The sequence below is a fragment of the Periplaneta americana genome, chromosome 13 (assembly GCF_040183065.1).
Source record: "Periplaneta americana isolate PAMFEO1 chromosome 13, P.americana_PAMFEO1_priV1, whole genome shotgun sequence".
Classification (NCBI taxonomy): Eukaryota; Metazoa; Arthropoda; class Insecta; order Blattodea; family Blattidae; genus Periplaneta; species Periplaneta americana.
The window spans coordinates 5,165,705-5,190,384 of record NC_091129.1 but is presented as its reverse complement, the minus strand read 5'-3'; the positions used below and the strand labels follow the sequence as shown (position 1 = coordinate 5,190,384).

Sequence of the window (24,680 nt, the reverse complement as noted above, 5' to 3'; positions counted from 1 at the left end):
CCCATTTTATATTGGACGCAGGTTTGAAAATCTAATTACCATAGCGTACAGAAATTCAACACAAGACCTCTCCACCCCATATGATCCCTAATGAAGAGGCAGTCAAAAACAGGAATTGTAGTGAATGACAGAAATATTATTGACAGAGAGACATTCATGCTTTCCCGCACGAATACTTTACAGATACAGTTGTTTAAGTTGGCCCATTTTATATTGGACGCAGGTTTGAAAATCTAATTACCATAGCGTACAGAAATTCAACACAAGACCTCTCCACCCCATATGATCCCTAATGAAGAGGCAGTCAAAAACAGGAATTGTAGTGAATGACAGAAATATTATTGACGGAGAGACATTCATGCTTTCCCGCACGAATACTTTACAGATACAGTTGTTTAAGTTGGCCCATTTTATATTGGACGCAGGTTTGAAAATCTAATTACCATAGCGTACAGAAATTCAACACAAGACCTCTCCACCCCATATGATCCCTAATGAAGAGGCAGTCAAAAACAGGAATTGTAGTGAATGACAGAAATATTATTGACAGAGAGACATTCATTCTTTCGCACACGAATACTTACAGATCCAATTGTTTAAGTTGGCGCATTTTATATTGGACGCGGCTTTCAAAATCTAATTACCATAGCGTATAGAAATTCAACACAAGACCTCTCCACCCCATATGATCCCTAATGAAGAGGCAGTCAAAAACAGGAATTGTACTGAATGACAGAAATATTATTGACAGAGAGACATTCATTCTTTCGCACACGAATACTTACAGATCCAATTGTTTAAGTTGGCGCATTTTATATTGGACGCGGCTTTCAAAATCTAATTACCATAGCGTATAGAAATTCAACACAAGACCTCTCCACCCCATATGATCCCTAATGAAGAGGCAGTCAAAAACAGGAATTGTAGTGAATGACAGAAATATTATTGACAGAGAGACATTCATTCTTTCGCACACGAATACTTACAGATCCAATTGTTTAAGTTGGCGCATTTTATATTGGACGCGGCTTTCAAAATCTAATTACCATAGCGTATAGAAATTCAACACAAGACCTCTCCACCCCATATGATCCCTAATGAAGAGGCAGTCAAAAACAGGAATTGTAGTGAATGACAGAAATATTATTGACAGAGAGACATTCATGCTTTCCCGCACGAATACTTTACAGATACAGTTGTTTAAGTTGGCCCATTTTATATTGGACGCAGCTTTCAAAATCTAATTACTATAGCGTATAGAAATTCAACACAATACCTCTCCACCCCATATGCTCCCTAATGAAGAGGCAGTCAAAAACAGGAATTGTAGTGAATGACAGAAATATTATTGACAGAGAGACTTTCATGCTTTCCCGCACGAATACTTTACAGACACAGTTGTTTAAGTTGGCCCATTTTTTATTGGACGCAGCTTTCAAAATCTAATTCCCATAGCGTATAGAAATTCAACACAAGACCTCTCCACCCCATATGATCCCTAATGAAGAGGCAGTCAAAAACAGGAATTGTAGTGAATGACAGAAATATTATTGACAGAGAGACATTCATGCTTTCCCCCACGAATACTTTACAGATACAGTTGTTTAAGTTGGCCCATTTTATATTGGACGCAGCTTTCAAAATCTAATTACCATAGCGTATAGAAATTCAATACAAGACCTCTCCACCCCATATGATCCCTAATGAAGAGGCAGTCAAAAACAGGAATTGTAGTGAATGACAGAAATATTATTGACAGAGAGACATTCATGCTTTCCCGCACGAATACTTTACAGATACAGTTGTTTAAGTTGGCCCATTTTATATTGGACGCAGCTTTCAAAATCTAATTACCATAGCGTATAGAAATTCAACACAAGATCTCTCCACCCCATATGATCCCTAATGAAGAGACAGTCAAACACGGGATTTGTAGTGAATGACAGAAATATTACAGACAGAGAGACATTCATTCTTTCGCACACGAATACCTACAGATCCAATTGTTTAAGTTGGCGCATTTTATATTGGACGCGGCTTTCAAAATCTAATTACCATAGCGTATAGAAATTCAACAAAAGACCTCTCCACCCCATATGCTCCCTAATGAAGAGGCAGTCAAAAACAGGAATTGTAGTGAATGAGAGAAATATTATTGACAGAGAGACATTCATTCTTTCGCACACGAATACTTACAGATCCAATTGTTTAAGTTGGCGTATTTTGTATTGGACGCGGCTTTCAAAATCTAATTACCATAGCGTATAGAAATTCAACACAAGACCTCTCCACCCCATATGATCCCTAATGAAGAGGCAGTCAAAAACAGGAATTGTAGTGAATGACAGAAATATTATTGACAGAGAGACATTCATTCTTTCGCACACGAATACTTACAGATCCAATTGTTTAAGTTGGCCCATTTTATATTGGACGCGGCTTTCAAAATCTAATTACCATAGCGTATAGAAATTCAACACAAGACCTCTCCACCCCATATGCTCCCTAATGAAGAGGCAGTCAAAAACGGGAATTGTAGTGAATGACAGAAATATTACTGACAGAGAGACATTCATTCTTTCGCACACGAATACCTACAGATCCAATTGTTTAAGTTGGCCCATTTTATATTGGACGCAGCTTTCAAAATCTAATTACCACTACCTATAGAAATTCAACACAATGAAGACTTCTCCACGCTATGGTCCTGAATAGACTACAGTAGCCCGTGATTGTCCATTCTTCTTTCATCGGCTTGTAAACAAACGGTAAGACTCTGTCAGGACCGTCTCCAGTACAGAGAAACGATAGCGACCGATGCGGTCCAACCATTTCCATTTATATCAGGCATGTCAGAAATCAGACTCTGAATGTGCAGTCATGTGCGCGGATTGCCGGTCTGTGCGGACTGCATCATTCAAGCGTTGCTCTTACCCGTTCTTAGCTGGAGGGATGTACAATAATCTATTCTGCGCTTCTAGGGTTGGATTAAATAGACATTTGGACATTATAAACGTAGTTAGCAGAACGAAAAAACACAATTATTAACATTGTCTATTTTTGACAATTGTAATACAAGAAACTTTAGGCTTACTCTGTTATACTTCACATAGAATTGGATTGTAAAGCATAATTTATTAAAATGATTTTTTATAGTACTTGAAGAAAAAAACTGCAGTATTTTCGAAACAACAAGAAACGAACAATTATTTCATTTTACGTAGTAGGTAGTAATTATTTTAAAGTAATAGACCCTACTCTTTCATTTTTCGTAAAGCATTATTATTTACTGTGACCATTGGTGCACAAATGTTGAAGAAAATATTATACTCCCAATTAATTACATGCAGTAGGACATTGTGAAGTTTTTACACTAAAATCATTTCTTTGCTGTATGTCAATATAAATTAATATTAATATTAATAGCCTATATATAAATTAAGTTTAGAATTTAAATTCACATATAGTTTATTTGAAAACGTTGAGAGCAAATATCGAAAAGCTGGGAGCGTTACGCAAAGGAATTAAAAGCGTAGTTCACAAGCTGTGAAGCGTCGATATTCCCTTTATGTCAGATATAAAGATTTATAAATATAAGTATATTGAATTAATATTGTGGCGTGAAATGGAAAATTTGATATTATTTATTTTCCCAGAAAATTTTTCCGCCTTGCAAATAGTTTTTTTCTTCTCTCCTTACAGCCTCAAGGGCCTCACATGTATTGCTCACTGTATTCTCATCATTTACCAGTTTATGAAATGAAAGTAGTAAGTCGTCTAACCTTTGATGGCTGTGTTAGTACAGAGTCCAAAACAACGCCATTGTCAAGTACGTTTTTCCGTGAGAGTACTGATTAAGAAATAAGCGTTGGCAATATCATATTTTGAGAACATTACAAATCTGATCTAAATTGTCACCTCACAACACTATTACCTCGACATATGCTGATGAAAGCATTATTATTGTTGGCTGAGGAAAACATTATAACAATTATTTTATATGATTCGTAAATTCTCCTCTCCGTTATCTGTGAACTCCTCACTTTATTTATCATAACTCATTCACAGACAGCCAAATCGGCACTCGTACTGAAACTGTGTTACTGAAACAAAAGCTGCTGCAGGTATTGTATAGCCCTGTCGCGTTCCCCTCCAAGGCGATTCACTCCCTCCAGGTAGGGGAATAGAGAGTGCACATCGCACAGAGACAGTTGCACAATGTACAGGATTTTGACATGCCTGTCTTATATAGACCAGGTATGCCCACAAGCAAACGGCAGGGGACGGATCTGGTGCTCCCAATCCGTCTTATACGTAGCGAAGTACAATCTACAGATAGCGGAATCTTGGCTATAGGTTTAACATGCACAATTTTTATTTCAAGGAACATAAGTAAAAATAACTTTATGACAACGAATAATAGTTTTAATCTTTCAAACTCAGATGGTGTCCCATTTAGTGTAGATAATAAGGTAGGCCTAAATAACGAAAATGAACCGTTTTTGTTTCTTTCGTAATCCGCTGTTTCAAATTGTATCACTTAAATCTGTTTACAAAATAAATTAATCTTCCCGACACTCATTGAAACATAGACGCATCTTTTTCATATTTGTAAGTTTTTATCATTAGCCATCCCGTACCTCAAGACCAAAATGGCAGTGCAACGTACTACCAACACTCTCCGAAACACAACTTACGTCCAGTTATGCGACGCAAACGTCTATATTCCCTGAGAGACAATCCAGGTTTCATCTTGCATGATAATGCTCGTTATCATGTAGCAGGAGCAGTGGCTGAATTGCTGCAGTGATGGAATTGGGAAGTACTGGAACACCCTCCGTATTCGTCCGATATGAGTCCTTGTGACTACGACTTGTTTCCACTGTTGAAAGAACAACTTAGAGGCAAGAGATTTCCAGATATTTCATCACAGCTTCATGCAGTAGGACAGTCCATCAGAGAGATCAACAGAAACAACTTCGCTAAGGACATTTAACGTTTACCACAGATTTGCCAAAATATACAGGAACACTCTCGTGACTGTATTGAAGCTATATAAATGTATTTTCCTTGCAAGTTCAACAATATGTTCGTACTGTCCATGTTTCCACTGCTTTATTTATAACCCTCGTAAAGTTCATCTTCTATTTAGTCAACATTGAGCCTTCTGAAAGAGCCATCAAACCCGAAGAGTTCTCCAGAGTCGAAGTCACCTCCTTGCCTTTTGCTCTCGTCAGACTTGAAGTTCTCGTGTTGCAGGAACCAGTCGTGGTAACTGTCTACTTTCTTAAGCCACAGATCTGAAACAGTCCCAGCAAGATGTTAGACAGTCGCAAAACAAGTTGTAGAAATAATTTAGATAAACTGTGGGACGAATGTACGACACATTTTGTTAGCTAGGCTATGTTGTTTTATTATAATAAGGCGCTTGAATGGAAGTGGAACTCGTTCTTGTACATGGTGTATTCCTGAACGTATTGGTGATTTCCAAATGGTGCTTTACATTTATTTGTAAATAAGGTTTAAGGGAAGATGCATTTTTATGGCCAGTGATCTTTATTAAGTCTTGTTGATGAATGTCAGACGAGTCATATTTAAAATGCTCTGCAGCGACTATAGTGTGGTTTGTAATTTTCTGTTTTTTTTTTTTTTTTTTTTTTTTACGTCCAGACAAGTACAGTTTGAAATGTCGGCAAACAAAGAAATAATTCTAGGTTATCGATAAGAAAAACAAATGCTAGGGAAGCGATAAGATTGTGCGATGACAGCCATTAACGGTTGAAAGACGTCATATCGTAAAATTTTTATTGGTCAAAAATAATGTGAAGTGTTAAAAGTGTAATAGTCACTTTAATTTCACATATTTAATTTTAAAATTGGCATTCGAAATAAAACACAAGCCCAAGTCTAGAAAACTAAATTTTACAAGTGAAGATTTTATGTGAATTACTAATTTCGGGGTCCTATTTTATCAACATTTGTTAGGTTGTAGTTTTACACAGATAGGCAAACTGCATAAAACATCCACTAGTGTTAATTTAGCTCTTCTCTGCTATAGTGGATTTAAATTGGGTTCATTAAAAATAAATGAAACATACAAAAATTCACACAAACAAACAAGAATGTCTAGACAAAATATATGTCAGAGAATAATACTATATTAGACCACATCTAAATATCGATTATAAGGAAATTCCATAACATGTTAAAAATAATCTTGTGAACCTAGTCGTTTGACTTGCTTTATGGAAAATTCTCGTCCATTTGAAGATGTCAAGAACAGTGTCATTTCCAACCAAGATTTCGGCTTCCGACTACTCACATTCTACACAAAATCAAACATTTTGGACGGGGAAAGCATAATCAAAATTATTGTGTAAAAAAACGAAAATATTTAAAGCTGCTTGTTGTTTTACTAAAGATTGTTTGGTATAATTTTGTCCCCACCAAACGTTTTCAATTCTTTACGCTTATTTTGTCTGATTTCTACAGATTTAACACTTCCAGAGTTATTTCAATATCAGATTCATTCAAAACATAGTTACGGTGGTGAGTGTGCTCCATTTTCCGTACTTGTCAACCCAGAGACTTTCCAGCAACATACGATCCCAACTTGGCACTGCCGACAACGAAATAGTGATCGAGGCGATAAGCTTTAGATATTGTTACATGAAGACAAAGGATGAAGACGCCACAAACTTTATAAAGTCATGGACTTTGGCTATTTCTTGTCGATGGAAGGTCACTGTGCCGTAGCAGAGCTAACATATGAAGAAACCTGAATTTCATAAAGAGGCGACTTGGGTTGTTGTCATATTTGCGACCTCAATTGGATTCTTCCGGCTTCTTCTATAAACGTATTTTAACGTTGTTCCATTAATTCAATCGTTCATTCTTTCATTTTTCCATTCTTCCACTCACCCACTCACTAATTCATTCGTTAAATCTGGTGGATTCATACTATTGCCATGTCATCCGAACTTCTCACAACATCTACATTCATATTACAACTCCCAGGTCGGAACTGCTTAGCACTCTGAGGATTTTGTGATTGTAGAATACTTACTCCAGTTCTCTTGCAATGAACCTCCTGTTCCACCCAGATCATCGGGAAGGCACATTTGCGGTACTTGTTTACGGAAGTTTGTGAGATCCTTTCCATGAACAAATATCTGGAAATTGTAAGTTTGTTTCCTTTTAGTACTATTCGCAATCGGATTGTTTTAATTATAAGATAGTTACAGACCTACAGTCAAGACAAATTAAATAATACTTCAAAAGTTATACAAAGTAAATGATCGATTAAAGCTAAATATATCTAATACGTGAAGTAGGACTTTAATTTAATAAATGAGGTCCTAAAACATAGAAGCTATTTCAAGAGAAAAGTGAAGTTCGATTAATTACCTTTGTGGAGGAAAAGGTTTCCTTCTAGTTCTAACGTACTATGCATTAAGACACCCACCACTAACAAAGTATGCTACAGGATTTCACATAATTAACAAGACATAACTCTGAGTGTTTTATGAGGAACATCCTGATTTTTTTAACATCGAATCAGAGGAAATTGAATGAATTGCTAAATAGTAGAATCAGAGGTGTTAAGGATTCTGAGAGGAAAGGATAAATATCAATGATGGGGAAAGAATAACTGTAAAAAATACCAACGATTACAGGTGAATCTTTAAAGATTTGCTGTGAAAGTAATTCATTTGAGTATTATTAAATTAAATACCAAGAATTTATAATAGGGGACAGGGATTTATTTTCTTTTTTTTCAGCAGTGAAGTGAGAAAAAGTGCAGGGCAACTGAATTAATTCTGGGTCTCCAAAATACTTACCGGTCAGCTGTTCCTCTCTCTCTCTCTCCCTCTCCCCTCTCTCTTTGTCTCTGTCTCTCTCTCTCTGTCTCTCTCTGTCTCTGTCTTTCTGTCTCTGTCTCTGTCTTTCTGTCTCTGTCTCTGTCTCTGTCTCTGTCTCTGTCTCTGTCACCATAAGGTGTCACGGACACCCGATAGTGTTTTGACTTCCACCTTGGGGGTTTGGATAAGGGCCAACAACACTTTACCGTAAAGGAAGGTGTTGTTACGAAACACCAATGTAAACATCGGAATGTGACTGCTTCTTTGGCGCGGTATATATTATAATCTCCAGCTAAGCACTTAAGCAACACTTAATTATTTTAGAATTTTGTAAGCAGAGATTCTGTTTGTGACCCAATTAATCTCTTCTTTATCTCTAACCTCTCCTGACTTATTTAAAATTAATATCTAAGTCAGGAATCCACCCCTGAGCACGAGTTGTACTCTTTCAGGGGCGAGCTGAAGTTTTTCTGTGCATATTACATTTTATGTTACAATTATTAGCAAAATAAAAATAAATAAATTCACTGCATATGGTTAATCCATGATTAGAGAAGGTACATTTTCGAATTAACGATAGAAGTGAAATGTGGCCAAATACGAGTGTAACAAAAGGTTCTGGTACAGTTAAAAATTGCAGATTTTTTTTCAATTATATGATGGTAAATACCACATTTTCAGCGACATTATTAATAAAGAGGTGCATCACTGCACAATAATGTAGTACCAACTCCTACACCGTGAAATTTGGTCATGGTTCCTGAGAAAATGGAAATTGGCAAAAGAATAATTTTAACTTACTCTTACAGAAACTTTTGTTACACACTGTATATTCAAAATTAGTAACTTTATGTCCAAAAACAAGTCATATGTATCACTTTAATTCTTTTAAACTGCGGTAAAATATAAAACTTATTAAAAATACAGAAGGTATGTGGTTCTGCAAAATAAGTTATAGACTACAATTCATGAGTACTTTTTAAAATCAGGATTTACGTACCCGTAAACTGTCGCCACACGGATATTCTTACATAATTGGATCGTATTTTATTGTATTGTATTTATTAACATTCCATGGTATTCATACATTGCTTACAGCTAGAATATGGAACAAGACATAAAACTTAATACTATTATTAAGTCTTAATTTATAGTGACAGTCTAGTTGAAATACATACAGACGAGGTTTACAATATCGTCTACTAGTACAACATAAAGTTTTGGTATCATTTCCACCCCTCCATATTAGATATTACAGTAGGAATAACTGAGTAAGGTGACCTATGTGACAGAGAGTAATAAGCACATACGAGAGAAGGAAAACTTCAATCTAAAGACAACAGAAAATTAACGTGGTGTTAAGCGCCAGGTCACGTTCTCAGAACTCAAAAACAAAGGAACGAAACATCGTGTTGAAAAAATGAGCATGTTGAAGGCACGATCTCTCTGTGTAAGAAGGTTCATGCCATGAGGCACGCTTCTTCCTGGTGACAAATTCATTGTAGTGCAGTTCCTTTGCTTACTTATTATTTTCAAGAATTTAAACTAAAGCATGTAGAAAATTCACCTCTTCATTACCATGAAACTTTCTATAAAACGTACCATCACAGAACGCTAAGTTATAACATTAAAAGTGCTGTAAAATGGTAAATTAAATTTTTTATAAGTAGTTCAATGCTAGCATCTCTACCTGTAATTTCTCCTTTCTTCTTACACCTGAATTGTTTTCAAGATGTAGGTCATCCCATATTATTTGCAGAGGACACAAGAATAGTAATTACAGCCAATAACTCCAACACATTCCAATCTTCAACAGAGGAAATTCTCTTCAAAATATGTGACTGGTTCTCAGTCAATAAATTGGTATTAAATTGTAACAAAACTAAGATACAATTCAATTTAAATCCTGTCCAAATTCAACGCCGCAAATTTCTAGAATAATAATTAGCAATAGATCCCTATTAGAAACAACAACAACCAAATTTCTTGGCTTAAAAATCGATAATGCGTGAAATTGGAAAACTCATGTTAAAGAAATTACCCCCAAACTAAATTCAGCATGTTTTGCTATTAGAACTATGCAAAAGATAGTAAATATCATTACCATTAAAAGAATATAACTTGCATACTTCCACTCGGTAATGAGTTTTGGAATAATATTCTGGGGAAATTCCACAGATAGTAACAGTATATTTCTATTACAAAAAAGAGTAATTACAATAATAGTAGGTGCCAAATCTAGGGAATTTTGTAGGACTATTTTCAAAAAAACAAAAATTAATGCCCATGGCTTGTCAGTATATTTTTTCATTATCCACGTATTTAATCGTGAATACTTTGTAACTAATTCAACAGTTCATAGCATAAATACACGTCAAAAAATGACTTTCATACTCCATCGGCAAGTCTATCGTGCTATCAAAAAGGAGTGCGTTATATGACAGTAAAAATTTTTAATAGCCTCCCTATCGATATAAAAAATGAAACTCAAAACATAAGATTATTTAGGGCCAAATTAAAGAAGTACCTAATTTCTAACGCCTTCTATTCTGTAGGTCAATTCATGACATTCAATAACACTTCATGAAATTGATACTAAAACTTTGTGTTGTACTAGTAGACTATATTGTAAATCTCGTCTGTATATATTGCATCTAGACTGTCACTATAAATTAAGACTTTTTAATAGTATTAAGTTTTTTAACTTGTTCCATATTCTAGCTGTAAAGTAATGTATGAATATCATGCAATATTAATAAATAAAATACAATACAATACAATGCAATACAATACAATACAATACAATAAAAAATATTATTTACACCAATTCAAAGTTTCTTAAATGCATTTGTTAATTAAAGTACAATTTTCATTCTCATAAACTAGAAACTATGTACTTAATGGGATTTTACAAAGAGCAATCTGTGTTTCTCAGTATTGGCCTGCTGAGATTTACGTACTTTCGTATACTTTCCAGGCTTGTGTCACTTCTAATATGAAGATTAGGGATTTAAAATGATTTACTTGCTCTATTGTTTGGTATTTTAATGTAAATGTGGATTTCTTGGATAATAGGCAATATATTTACTATGGAATCCTAATTATATCATTTACTTTTAGTAAGAAAATACGTACCCTTGAAGTGAGTTTCGAGCTGAAAACAGCTTTGATTATCGCTATGAAGACTTCAGCGAAAGAAGAAGCATTAATGATGTGAAGTGCTTTCAATCGAGTGCTGAACGCTTTCTGATAGTAGAAAAAATGCACATGATTAAAATCAAGCCTTTGTGTTTGTTGTGTAAGCTAGCAATCGCTATAGTAGTAACTGGACATGACCATATCAGCAAAAAACATCTTCAACTAATCAGTTCATACAGAGAAAATTCCATCTGCATATCATTCGAATTTTTGAGGTTCCAAAGGCAAAAACATGATACTTCTTTAGAGCCTATTCTTCCTTAAAAATTAAGAAAATACTGATGCTGAAATCCTTGTACATCATAAATGAACAGTAGTATGTAAACAAGAAACTAATAATCTTTCGTACTTAAGACTTTAAAACTTTATAACCAGGCTTTGCATTTTTGTCACACTGAATTTATCTAGAAATATAAGCTTGTACGAAGAGAATTCAGATCTTTTTTGCTCACAGCATAAGGGGCAGTCTCCTTTAAGCCAAGCAACAACGCGGTTCGATCACCTGAACCAGCCGTCGTAGTAAAGTCACTGAGGATGGAGAAGCATCTCCGAAACATGTCTGACTTTTACTAATTTTTTAAAAATTATATTATATTTATTAGTGTTCATATAACTGTAATATATAATTTATTTCGTTTCTTGTTAACAATTTGTTTATCTGAAGATGTCATTTGTGTGCGGCGGAAAATGGGGGGTCATTTTCAGCAACGCCTGTGAGCGAGGGCAATATAAATTATTTAAGATTTATTGTCAGTAATGTTATGTATTGTACAAGTGCCTGAGAAAAGGTTACGCGCTTGCCGAACCACGCTAGCAGTGGACCACAAATCACCCGCCATCTTCTCGCCTCACGTCATAATAAAGTCTGTGTGAGTAAAAATTTAAATAAATCGTTTTTCATTAGGATATGTGGTTTGTGTTACCTATTGAATTATTATTGTGATTCATTTAATTTCCTGATTGCCTACGGTAGTCGAATTAGAAATGTAGACGAACAGATACTATATGTGTAATTACTGAGAAGGTGAAAGATATCTTACCATAAAACAGACTTCGCCTTTCTTCGCAATAGTAAACTTTACTTTAGAATTATGTCCAAGTGTATAATTTTCCATATCGAGTATAAGTATATCTGTGAAGGAATAATCTTCGCACATTCTGACTTCAGTTGTCATTAAAAACATTCTAACTAGATCTTCATGCACAAAATTAGTTGCATCCTTAGTCAGATATTTAAGCATATTAACTCTGTCTCCTTCAGGCGTTAGTTCTGGCATTGGAAAGTAACAACTGTAACAACAGGAATCATATGTTTATTACTGGAGAATAATTTCCCAATGACCACATTCAACAATAATAGTGTAATCATTTATGGAAATATCATTTACATAGATGAACGCCATCACCACCATTAACATCACTATTACCATCCTTATGGCTCTAGACGATACAGTGACCTCCTGTAACATTACCAATACCACCACAGTAACCATGTCAGCACAGTGATCTTTCCTGTTTGGCACCACATTATTAAAGTCACCGCCATCATATTCAATACTAGATTAGAGCCATGACTGATATTTAGTGCCTTCGATGTATCAAAATACTTAATAAATTAAGTATTTGAATTTAATCGGTTTATTAGTTTTCTGTGATTTGTGACTATTTCACAACGAAGTTCAAAGAATCGTAGTAGAGTTTTCCCGCAACAAACAATCTCATTTCATTGTGTAGAAGCAGATCCCCATAAGCAGAAACTATTTTTTCCAAGAGAGACAAAAACGTCCTCTTTTTCTATCCTCATGACATATCACTTTTCATATACCACAGTAAACTGTTTGTTTTTCTTTATGAAACTAAACACACAACCTTCATATACATACTCAGTACAGAAACTGCAGCTCCAGCAAAAGTACAGCCCCTATTGTAATCCGAATTATCAGATTTTACAAAAAAAAAAGAAGATAGCACATTGTAGACATGGCTATTTTATAAAGAATGGGCGAGACGAATCCCAGAATGGTATGTATTTGATAAGCTAGGAAGATAAGCTGACAACAAGGCGGAAATTTTCTTGGAAAACTATAAAACTTAATAAGGGTTTTGCATTGTATTTCACCTTTCAATAGAGGAAGCCTAAGTCACTGTCTTCATATCTCCATGTCTTTTATTTTTTATTTTATTGGGTTATTTTACGACTCTGCATCAACATCTAGGTTATTTAGCGTCAGAATGAAATGAAGGTGATAATGTCGATGAAATGAGTACGGTGTACAGCACCGAAAGTTACCCAGTATTTGCTAGTATTGGGTTGAGGGAAAACCCTGGAAAGAACTCTTGAATTTGATGCCAGCAAATATTAAGTCGTGGAAGGCGATTTTTTTTTTCCATTCTGCTAAGAGGGCATGCTTCAGGTCCAGTTTGTTCTTGAGATGCCCTTCTCTGAATTTGGTTTCTAGCTACGTCCACATATGCTCTATTGGGTTCCTATCTGCTTAACATCAATAATATGCAACGATCGATCACAAGCAGCGCTCATGCACCTCCAAACAAGAACATTGAGTTTCGGATTCATATTCCGTAGCTTTGTGTTTTTTTCCTCCATACCATCCGACGAAATACATTAAAGTTGCTTACGTCGGTAAATATGACTCTATTCCAAAACTTCTTTGCCATATTTACCTGCATTTCAGCCAACATGATCCACTTTTTTGTATTTCATTCATTGACATAACATTTTCTGCACGCCACTCTTACTTACTTACTTGCTTACTGGCATTTAAGGAAACCGGAGGTTCATTGCCGCCCTCACATAAGCCCGCCATTGGTCCCTATCCTGAGCAAGATTAATCCAGTCTCTACCATCATATCCCACATCCCTCAAATCCATTTTAATATTATCTTCTCACCTACGTCTCGGCCTCCCCAAAGGTCTTTTTCCCTCCGGCCTCCCAACTAACACTCCATATGCATTTCTGGATTCGCCCATACGTGCTACATGTCCTGCCCATCTCAAACGTCTGGATTTTATGTTCCTAATTATGCCAGGTGAAGAATACAATGCGTGCAGCTCTGCGTTGTGTAACTTTCTCCATTCTCCTGTAACTTCATGCCTCTTAGCACCAAATATTTTCCTAAGAACTTTATTCTCAAACACCCTTAATCTCTGTTTCTCTCTCAAAGTGAGAGTCCAAGTTTCACAACCATACAGAAGAACCGGTAATATAACTGTTTTATAAATTCTAACTTTCAGATTTTTTGACAGAAGACTAGATGACAAAATCTTCTCAACCGAAAAATAACACGCATTTCCCATATTTATTCTGCGTTTAATATCCTCCCGAGTGTCATTTATATTTGTTACTGTTGCTCCAAGATATTTGAATTTTTCCACCTCTTCGAAAGATAAATCTCCAATTTTTATATTTCCATTTCGTAAAATATTCTGGTCACGAGACATAATCATATACTTAGTCTTTTCGGGATTTACTTCCAACCCTATCGGTTTACTTGCTTCAACTAGAATTTCCGCATTTTCCCTAATCGTTTGTGGATTTTCTCCTAACATATTCACGTCACCCGCATAGACAAGAAGCTGATGTAACCCGTTCAATTCCAAACCCTCTGTGTTATCCTGAACTTTCCTAATGGCATGTTCTAGAGGGAAGTTAAAATGTAAAGGTGATAGTGCATCTCCCTGCTTTAGCCCGCAGTGAATTGGAAAAGCATCAGATAGAACCTGGCCTATACGGACTCTGCTGTAAGTTTCACTAAGACACATTTTAATTAATCGAACTAGTTTCTTGGGAATATTAAATTCAATAAGAATATTATATAAAAGTTCTATCTTAACCGAGTCATGCGCCGTTTTGAAATCTATGAATAACTGATGTACTGTACCCTTATTCTCCCATTATTTCTCCAATATCTGTCGAATACAAAAAATCTGATCAATAGTCGATCTATTACGCCTAAAACCACAATGATGATCCCCAATAATTTCATCTACACATGGAGTTAATCTTCTTAAAAAGGTTATTCGACAAAATTTTGCACGCTACTCTATTGTGAAAATTATTTGTAATGCATTTTCTTACTGTTGAATGTCTGACCTTTAAGTGAATTTCATGATTTAACTCACTCGCTATTCTCGAAGTACTGATTTGTGCATTTACTTCACTTTTCTGAGAATCAGTGATTCAGCTCGTTTGTCGGAGGACCTGATCTCCTTCGACCTTTTAAAGATTTTGGCTAACAAATTCTGTTAATTATATTCTAGTCCCTCCTAAAATTTTTGGTATTTCGAAAAGAGACTTACATTCATTACGCAAATTAATTATAATCTCTCCTCTCCAGTCGTTTCACGTAGTTTACACTTCATATTGCTATATTACTTCAACACAAGACAAATGCGGCCTGCACTGGTACACAGATGCAGCTGGGTGTACCATGAACTGAACAGACGCTGCCTCCACCTGTAGCAGAATTTCAGCTGTTTCAGAGGAACACTTAGTTCCGTTTGAAGACGTTTTTTGAGCAATGATTTGTAATATTTCTTTACATCTCTATTATTTTGACGAAATTCCAAGTAGAATTATTATTTTTCTTTTTATATTTGTTGTGTATCTATCCCTCAACGTGATCTATATGTTATAAATTTCCGTACTCAGGTTACAAAAGGCTTCTTTAAGACATATTTATTTTATTTTAAAGGTGGATGGTGACTTTTTACATTCATTGTACGTATGATTTGTAATAAGCAGGCTTCGGACCCGATAGAGCGGTTCAGTGGGAAATCCGCATAACGGCGTTCTGAGTATAGTGGTAAAGCGTACAGTGGGTGGGGGTACTGTATAATGAATGCCAACAAATACGCAAAGGAAAACGCACGGGATTTGAAGGTTGTGACGAATAATTTGGTTTTCATACAAACTGTATCTGAAACTATTAAACGATTAGAAAAGTCAGAGCAAGAGATGACGGAAGCCCTCAAATTAATTTAGAAAATGATGCAGAGAATTAATGAGACATCAAGTGTACCGGTTACTGAATGTGTGAAACAGAAGTGGAAATCAATTTTATGTAAAGTAATGGATATGGAACACTGTGTAACATAAACAGCAATTTAGTGGACACAGTGTAACCCGAGAATAAAGGACTGTAACCTAGATGTTTATATAGCGTCGTAAAATAACCCAATAAAAAAAATAAAGGACTCACTCACAGAGACTGCAATGATGTTAGGTTTTTTCGTTTTGCTCCTGTCACGTCATGCGACGTAGAGCGCAGCTTTCTACAGTACAAACTTTGGCAGATAACCGAAAAAGATTTACCTTTGAGACACTGAGAATGTATCTTGTAGTACATTGCAATTCGGTACTGTAACTGCACTTCCTAAAGACGACCAATAGGATAAACGAAGAAATTAAAATTGCTACGGTGCATGTTTATTTCCACTATTAACACTGTGTATAATTAAACACAAATGCTTACAAAAGACAGGAGAATAAATGCGTTTCACATTCTTTTGACGTCATCTTTGTGTAACGTATATTTACTTTCAGAATGTACATGTGTGTGTGTGTTACCCCATACTACCGTAGTCTACTCTAAATAGCAACGTTGTTACCTCAACACATCTCTACCTACCTGCAGCGAGTCAACAACTTATAGTGCATGCACAGTAAACTTGTTGTATCGGGTCCAAATTCTCAAAGCCTGGTAATAAGAAGCAAGAGAGGATCGCACACGACCAATAATTTTAAAATCCGTGGATCCGTAAAGTGGCGATATTCGTTCTTTGGCGGCGTTTCTACCAACCACCGCGATGTTATGGCTCTATTCCCAATAGTTTGTAATAGAGAGGTATTATTGATTATTGAATTGCGTCCATCTTCCATATCACTGCTATGGTTCAAGGATCGGAGAGGTCACTGCAAGGGTGCTCGTGTTGTGTGAAGAATGTTCTGATCTTTCCTATCTTTCGCCTAATGGAAGCGAATATAACCTTCCTTATGTTGAAAGCATCAGTGGAAATGAATTCCATACGGAAAGGTAGAAAACGGAAAAGGTTTAACAAACTATGAAAGAATAATTTAGCAAGCGACGACGAATTACGACAAAGCTTACAGAAGTAGTTCAGGAAAAATTGTGACAAAAAAAATATACAATATTATTATTTATTTTTGTCGCTCGAGAATGAATGTAAGATACTAATAATACAGGCGTATGCAGTGCAATGAAATGTTAGATTCAAGCTAGTGTCTGTCATTTAGGAACGACCATATTTCAGACAGGTTAGCAGCAAAACATTTAAGCCAGTTGCTGCCAGAAGAAAATACGAGATGTCTACAGAGGAACAAACCATTTTCTGTTGAGGATTTTGGGAAACTGGAATCGAAAACCAACAGGATACATTTCTTATGGGATATTTGGAAAGGAGGACCATCAAGCAACATCAAATAACTCTAAATCAACAGCACCGGTTATGTTTTTGAGTATACAGTACCATGACCGAGAACAATTTTTATGCAAGTTCCTTATTCCGTCGTTGTTTAATATATCTAAGAAAGAGTGATAACTGGACAAAAATTGGGAAAGTAGGTGTTACTATAATGAGTAATGACAGAAAAGAGAGGCAAACACTCCAATAATCCTAACAAGACTTGATGTTGTTTATGTTAAGTTATTAGGTCACTTAAAGTGGTGGGCCCTACAGTGTTTGTAAGCCTATATTATAGGTACTTTCAGTTAAAATGATAAAATGAAAAGAGTGGGATTAATTATATTTAATGAGACTATTACACTCTTACTACGTCATACTACTTTTGACCAATAAATCGGTACGAAAGGACGTATTTCAACCAATCATGGCTGCTTATCGCACAATTTTATCGCGTCCCTAGCATTTGTTTAATTTTATCGCGTCCCTAGCATTTGTTAAATTTTATCGCGTCCCTAGCATTTGTTTCTATGTTTGCCAACATTTGAAACTGCGCTGGTCTGGACGTCAAAAAAAAAAAATATATATATATATATATATATATATATATATATATATATATATATATATATATATACAATTACAAACCACTCCAGTTGATGCACAGCAGTTTCAAATATGACTCGCATTGGCATTCAAGAACAAGAATTAATAAAAATCACTGATGATACCTATGCATCTTCTGAAATGCTATATACAAATAAATGAAGAACACCATTCGGAAATCCTGAATAAGTTGAATACACCATGTAGGCCTAAATCAACAAGTTCCACTTCTATTGCGCACACGTCCAATATAACATCAATTGAACCACCAACCACATTCAAATTTGAAAATTGTACATTCAATAATTATTCCCTTTAAAATTATTCATGTTTATTTTTATGTCATCGTCGTTAATTAAAACTTTTCTAACACTTGTGTATATTAGTTAGGTTATGTTATAGCTTCTGCTATATGATATTATGGATAGTCACGTATCAGAGATTGTTTATTATTAAGATATATTGAACATCATCTCTCAAGTGACGTTGATTACTGGGATTTGGATAATTGAAGTAGAATGTTGCATTTTAATAAAAATGAAACTGAATCAACAAAGCCTTCTTGACTAGTAACATTGCCATCGTGTATAATAGATCGATAACTTCTCGACGAGAAGGCATTGCTCACTACTGCCATCTAGCATGCATCTAGCGTAATATTTGTAATGTTGAGATGGTACAATAATACATTTGAAGACAGTTGTATTCTCGTAAGTCAATTAATATTTTATTGTATTGGAGTACTTCGTTACTTCTAATCTTTATATACTTTCTTCTAATCGTGTAATAGTCAATTAAATCCCACTCGAGTTTTGATTTTCTCTAGATGAATCAAAACGTCTAGTGAGATTACTATTGATAAACATTTAGTAAACGAACACATTATATATGTATTTTTATTGTAGACAATACACTGTAATTATCTTCATTATTGTAGTATAGACAAATACCTGGATTTTCTTATAGAAATAAAAGCAAGTTAACAGTATTGCAGTATTATCAACGCTCTTCTATGGAAGAAGGGCTTGGTTAAAAGAAAGTGGGTGCTTCGTTCTCGTACAATATTTAAACATTAACCATGGAACTCATTTTAATCACAGGATAACGTATTACCCTACAATATAAATGAATAGTGTCATATTCCAGCAAGAGATGCGGGTACAGATAGTTTTTATTGATTATCTCAAAACTAAGCCATCTGTGTTACGCCTTTCTCCCAGCCAACCCCCCTATTATAGTTTCATGAATTGAGAAATTAGGAGATATATAAACTCTCATTACACATTGGAAAGCAGCAGAAATCTATTGGAATTCCGCGTAAGATAATATGAGAAAAGTGGATGTAATTTTCAGGTTTTATTTTGGAGAGTGACAGATATCAATTCCATAGATACTATAAAATCATAGAAAATAACAATTAAGAATGTTACATAGACATGCATTAAAAATTATGACAATAAATAATTAACCTGACAATTTAACACAGAAATGTAACTAGAGAATTGTTTATAGTCACCATGCTTGAACGGCGTCCTGGAACCATTTACTCCTAGGATTCCAGTCGCACATGATTTCTGGAGACAGAGACCTGAGTGTGTAGTACAAGTCTATGGACTGCTTGGTTCTCTCCATGCTGTTCTTGCAGCGTATCAACCAGCGTTCTAATCGGGCCTCGTGTAAACTGCCTGGTAAAGAAACAAAACAAATTACAGGCTTCCTAATTTGGTTATTTAGATACAGTGTGGTAGCTCGTGCATCAGTGAAAAAGGAGGAAGAAATTACCTCGGGAAATGTTGGAAAACCACGCAAAGAAAATACAATAACATTTTTAATTCATGAAGTTTAGGATATATCTTGGAGTGTGCGAAATTAAGATTTTGTTCACCACTATAGGAAAACAAGTTTGAAGACTTTATTATATTTATAGTTATAGAAGGACCAAGTGGGAAAGAGATGAGAATTAATAAATTAACATACAAGTATCTAAAAAAGTATAACGCAGAAAATGAATAACTGACTCACACTGTCGCTTTATTGTTCTTGTTACATTAAGTAGACTTCATGGGATGTAAGTTTAAGGATGTTAGTGGGGACATCGGATGCACATAATGAAAATTTGTAGTTGTTTGTGAAATAATTTACGAAATTGCATTATCAAATTCATATTAGTTCAATTGCTGCCTGAATATCAGCACAAATAAAATAGTTATTTATGGTACTGTACTTGTGAGGTAAGTGCATCTTTATTGCACGAGTGGAAACTTTTAAGCACGAGGCGGCAGCAGAGTGCTTAAATTACACGAGTGCAATGAAGATCACGCTCACAAGTACCATACGTAATTTTATCCATGACCATAACGAAAAATTATATTTTATAAAAGAAAATATGTTGAAAATAAGTCCTCATGTTCTTCTAGCTCAGTCACTAGAGTTCACAGTATCTCGAACCCCGGACCTTAGAGACAGTTCATTGAATTTCGAACTCTGGTCTCCAACTGCGGTCCACTGCACTCGAACTCAGTACTTCGGACGCTCTCACAGGTGCGGACACACTCAAGTCGAACTCCGGTCTCGAGCTGGCTTCACTGCTACACAAGACAGGCTGGCTTGCTTTCCAACGACTACAACAACACTCCCACTACTAAATAGCGTCTCTTCTTTTATAACCACAACATAGTTACGAGAAACTTCGCGGTCAGTCGACAGATGCCTAGAAGATGACGCCTATCCAAACTTCTATGGATTTCTCTCTTCAGCTGCTTTACTCCCTCCTCACCTTTCGTCACGTCCGCGCCGACACCTCGCGCCCCCTCTTACGTCTGACCCCTCCAGACCCCCGCGGCCCTAATCTTCTTAACCGCGTTTTCCCGTGCGCCCCCGACCTCTGTAGGACGCGATCGACTCCCGACTGTCACAATATACACAATTCTTCTTTCTTCAGTTTTGTACTCATCGCTGGTTTAAGAGTACTCAATGAAGTGCAACTATTGTCTACGCACGTGCCAATTACTAACGCCTCAGGTTTTCTGTGAGTTACACTAGAATTCTGTTACTTACAGTGCAATTGTCTATGTAATTTTATAAAAAAAATCCACAGCGACATATACAGTCGCGAAGTTCAATACGTAGTAAATGTGCAAACAATAGATAGTTGCTCACCACTAGGATCGCTAATATCGCCTCATTACAGGAAATGCAAAATAGTACCGTCACAGTCTTGTGTTTCTAACACCCTCAAAACTGAAGCTTCGTGACTGTATATAGTAGACTGTGGTCATATCATTCATTCGTCAATCATTCGTAAACTTACGAAGGCTTTTACAAACGCAAAATTGTTTCATGTGGTAAGTTATTAATTATGGTTTCACTCATATCTCATAGATAGGAAACAGAAAGTTGAAATCAATACAACTATGAAATCTACATCGACAGGGGGAATTATTAATAATGGAATTCCTCAAGTATCAATATTAGGTCCACCACCTTTTCTAGTGATTATAAATGATCTTGCCCCACTTCTAAAAGATGTAGGTCATCCCATATTATTTGCAGATGACACAAGTATAGTAATTACAGCCAATAACTCCAACACATTCCAATCTTCAACAGAGAAAATTCTCTTCAAAATATGTGACTTGTTCTCAGTCAATAAATTAGTATTAAATTGTAACAAAACTAACATAATTCAATTTAAATCCTGTCCAAATTCAACGTCGCAAATTTCTAGCGCAATAATTAACAATAGATTCCTATTAGAAACAACAACAACCAAATTTCTTGTCTTAAAAATCGATAATGTGTTAAATTGGAAACATCATATTAAAGAAATTACCCCCAAACTAAATTCAGCTTGTTTTGCTATTAAATCTATGCAAAAGATTGTAAATATCAATACCTTAAAAACAATATACTTTGCATACTTCCACTCGGCAATGAGTTTTGAAATAATATTCTGGGGAAATTCCACAGATAGTAACAGAATATTTCCATTACAAAAAGGAGTGATTAGAATAATAATAGGTGCCAAATCTAGGGAATCTTGTAGGACTATTTTCAAAAAACTACAAATAATACTCATGGCTTGTCAGTATATCTTTTCATTAAGAGTCTTCCTCGTATATAATCGTGAAAACTTTGTAACAAATTCAACAGTTCATAGCATAAATACACGTCAAAAAATGGCTTTCATACTCCCTCGGCAAGTCTATCGTGCTATCAGAAAGGAGTGCGTTATATGGCAGTAAAAATTTTTAATAGCCTCCCTATCAATATAAAAAATGAAACTCAAAACATAAGATTATTTAGGGCCGAAATAAAGAAGTACCTAATTTCTCAGGCCTTCTATTCTGTAAGTGAATTCATGTCATTCAATAACACTTCATGAAATTGATACTAAAACTATGTGTTGTACTAGTAGACTATATTGTAATTTTCGTCTGTATATATATATATATATATATATATATATATTTCAACTAGACTGTGACTATAAATTAAGACTTTATAATAGTATTAAATTTTTTGACTTGTTCCATATTCTAGCTGTAAAGCAATGTATGAATACCATGGAATGTTAATAAGTACAATATAATACAATGCAATACAATACAACTCTAAATGCCCGCGCTAACATATTTGAAATAACACAAAAAAATAGACTATGTAACTGATCAAACTTGTCGATTAACGTGCGACACATACGTGTATATATGTTACCTACCAGATTCTTCAGGCAGATGGGGCTCCATGGCTAACCAGTTCTTCAGAGCTTCTACCGATTCCTTCACCCTTTGTTCATTCAGTCCAAATTCTTCCCAGATTTTTTGTATCAGGTCTTTACCCGGGGCAAGGAATTCTTTCGTCATTATAATTTGTAGTCTGGAAATAAAAATTAATAAACACTAGTATGTTTAATAGGTGTGTAAAGCTAATATTTATAATGTAGTAGCTTTAATGAGTGGAAATGATGGTTCATACTGAATTCGTAGCCGTTCGAAACGTAATGGTTAAAATATTGTTCCTTATTACAACATTTTACACCTCCGATGTAACATACGAAGCATAAATTTGCAATTATGGAAGATTTAATATAAGCAGCAGAACTTAAGCCCTGGATCCCTGAGATATTTCTGGTTTCATTTTTAAAGTTTATACCAAGGAAATTGGCTGAAACGAGGAAAATGCCAAAAAGAATTGTGCACGTTACATTTAGCATTTAAATGCAGGTATGTTATAGTACACTTCTGGTCTCTGCACATACATCTTATACGATAATCCTTTACGAAGCATGGTATAGCATAATATACTCTCAGGACTCGGGAACTTAATTTACAGTCCTTGTGTCCCATATCTTCCCGACGATACAACGTTCCAGGAAACAGACGAACCATCATTAACACACCATTTATTTGTCAGCAGGGGAGGAGTTTGAAAATGATCATGATCACATTTACAAATTATTTCTGGTTCTTGGCACTTCATTATGTGGGAATATATTAAGCATAATCGAAGATTCATGAAAGGTGTAAATCATAAACAAAATTTTTGGAATTTAAAATAAATTGAAGGCGAAGAAAGAGATAATGTCAAACTGATTATAAAATTCATTATTTTAATATATAATCCGCCATGTTTACCAACATATTATTGTCTTTTAGATCATCTCAGGTCATTGATGTATCATTATCATATGTAAAATTGTATTCACAAATTTATATGAAAATATTCCAGTCATTCTTTCCTTATCTTCCTTTATTGACTTTTTTGTATTCAATCAGACGTAGGTCCATTCCTCTGTCAATCCATTCCTTGTTTCAACCATTCATTCATTCTTTTATTGGTTTATTCGTCATTTCGTTCATTCGTTTCTTTGTACATTCATCCATCCATCTTTGCCTTTTAGTATTATTGACCAAATATCCGGCCTTCCTATAATTTATAGAAAGACCCCAGGATTGATAAAATTTGTTTAATATTTTGGCCATAAATTCCAAAACAAAAAAGATCTTGGGCAATCACTACTTGATCGTCTGCAAATTGTAAATTAATTAGGAATGTATCTTCTATTTTTATTCCCATTCCTTGACAGATTTGTTTCCATTGTTTCAATATCTGTTCGATGTACATATTGAACAGTATTGGTGAGAAGCTGCAGCCTTGTCTGAACACTTTGGAAGTTTGTATTTGTTTTGAAAAGGTTTTTCCAATTTTAATATAAGAACTATTATCTTTATACATTTCTCTTATGACGACAATTAATTTTTTATTTATATTGTTCTTCTTCAAAACTTCCCAAAGTTTATTGCTTGGTACTGTATCGTAGGCTTTTTCAAGATCTATTAATGCCAAATGTGTTTCTTCTCCAACTGCAATGCGTTTCGCAATTATCTGTTTTTACAAATAATGCCATTCATTCACCATTTCCTTTGTTCCTTTTCTTCCATAACACCCACGTGTACATCAAAGGCAAATTACTTTAACAAGAGAGAATGAAACTAACACCGTGAGGATTGGAACTGCATTAGTTGTATGTAAGGCCTAACAAATCATGCGTTTCGAAATACCACTACTTC

At 35.1% G+C, this 24,680-nt stretch overlaps 1 protein-coding gene across 3 annotated transcripts in view; it reads right to left on the bottom strand.

Annotated features, from left to right (window-relative positions):
• Positions 1-2,554: 2,554 nt before the first annotated feature.
• The window catches only part of LOC138711695 (alpha-tocopherol transfer protein-like), a 35,448-nt gene continuing 13,322 nt past the window's right edge, over positions 2,555-24,680 (bottom strand). For all 3 annotated transcript variants that reach the window (XM_069842832.1, XM_069842831.1, XM_069842833.1), the window contains exons 2-7: positions 22,829-22,986; positions 19,625-19,793; positions 12,101-12,350; positions 10,998-11,108; positions 7,067-7,172; positions 2,555-5,300 (exon numbers count right to left, since the gene is read on the bottom strand). In XM_069842832.1, coding sequence (XP_069698933.1) covers positions 5,149-5,300; positions 7,067-7,172; positions 10,998-11,108; positions 12,101-12,350; positions 19,625-19,793; positions 22,829-22,973 — 933 coding nt within the window. In that variant the 5' untranslated portion in view covers positions 22,974-22,986 and the 3' untranslated portion in view covers positions 2,555-5,148. The remainder of the gene's footprint in view (positions 5,301-7,066; positions 7,173-10,997; positions 11,109-12,100; positions 12,351-19,624; positions 19,794-22,828; positions 22,987-24,680) is intronic.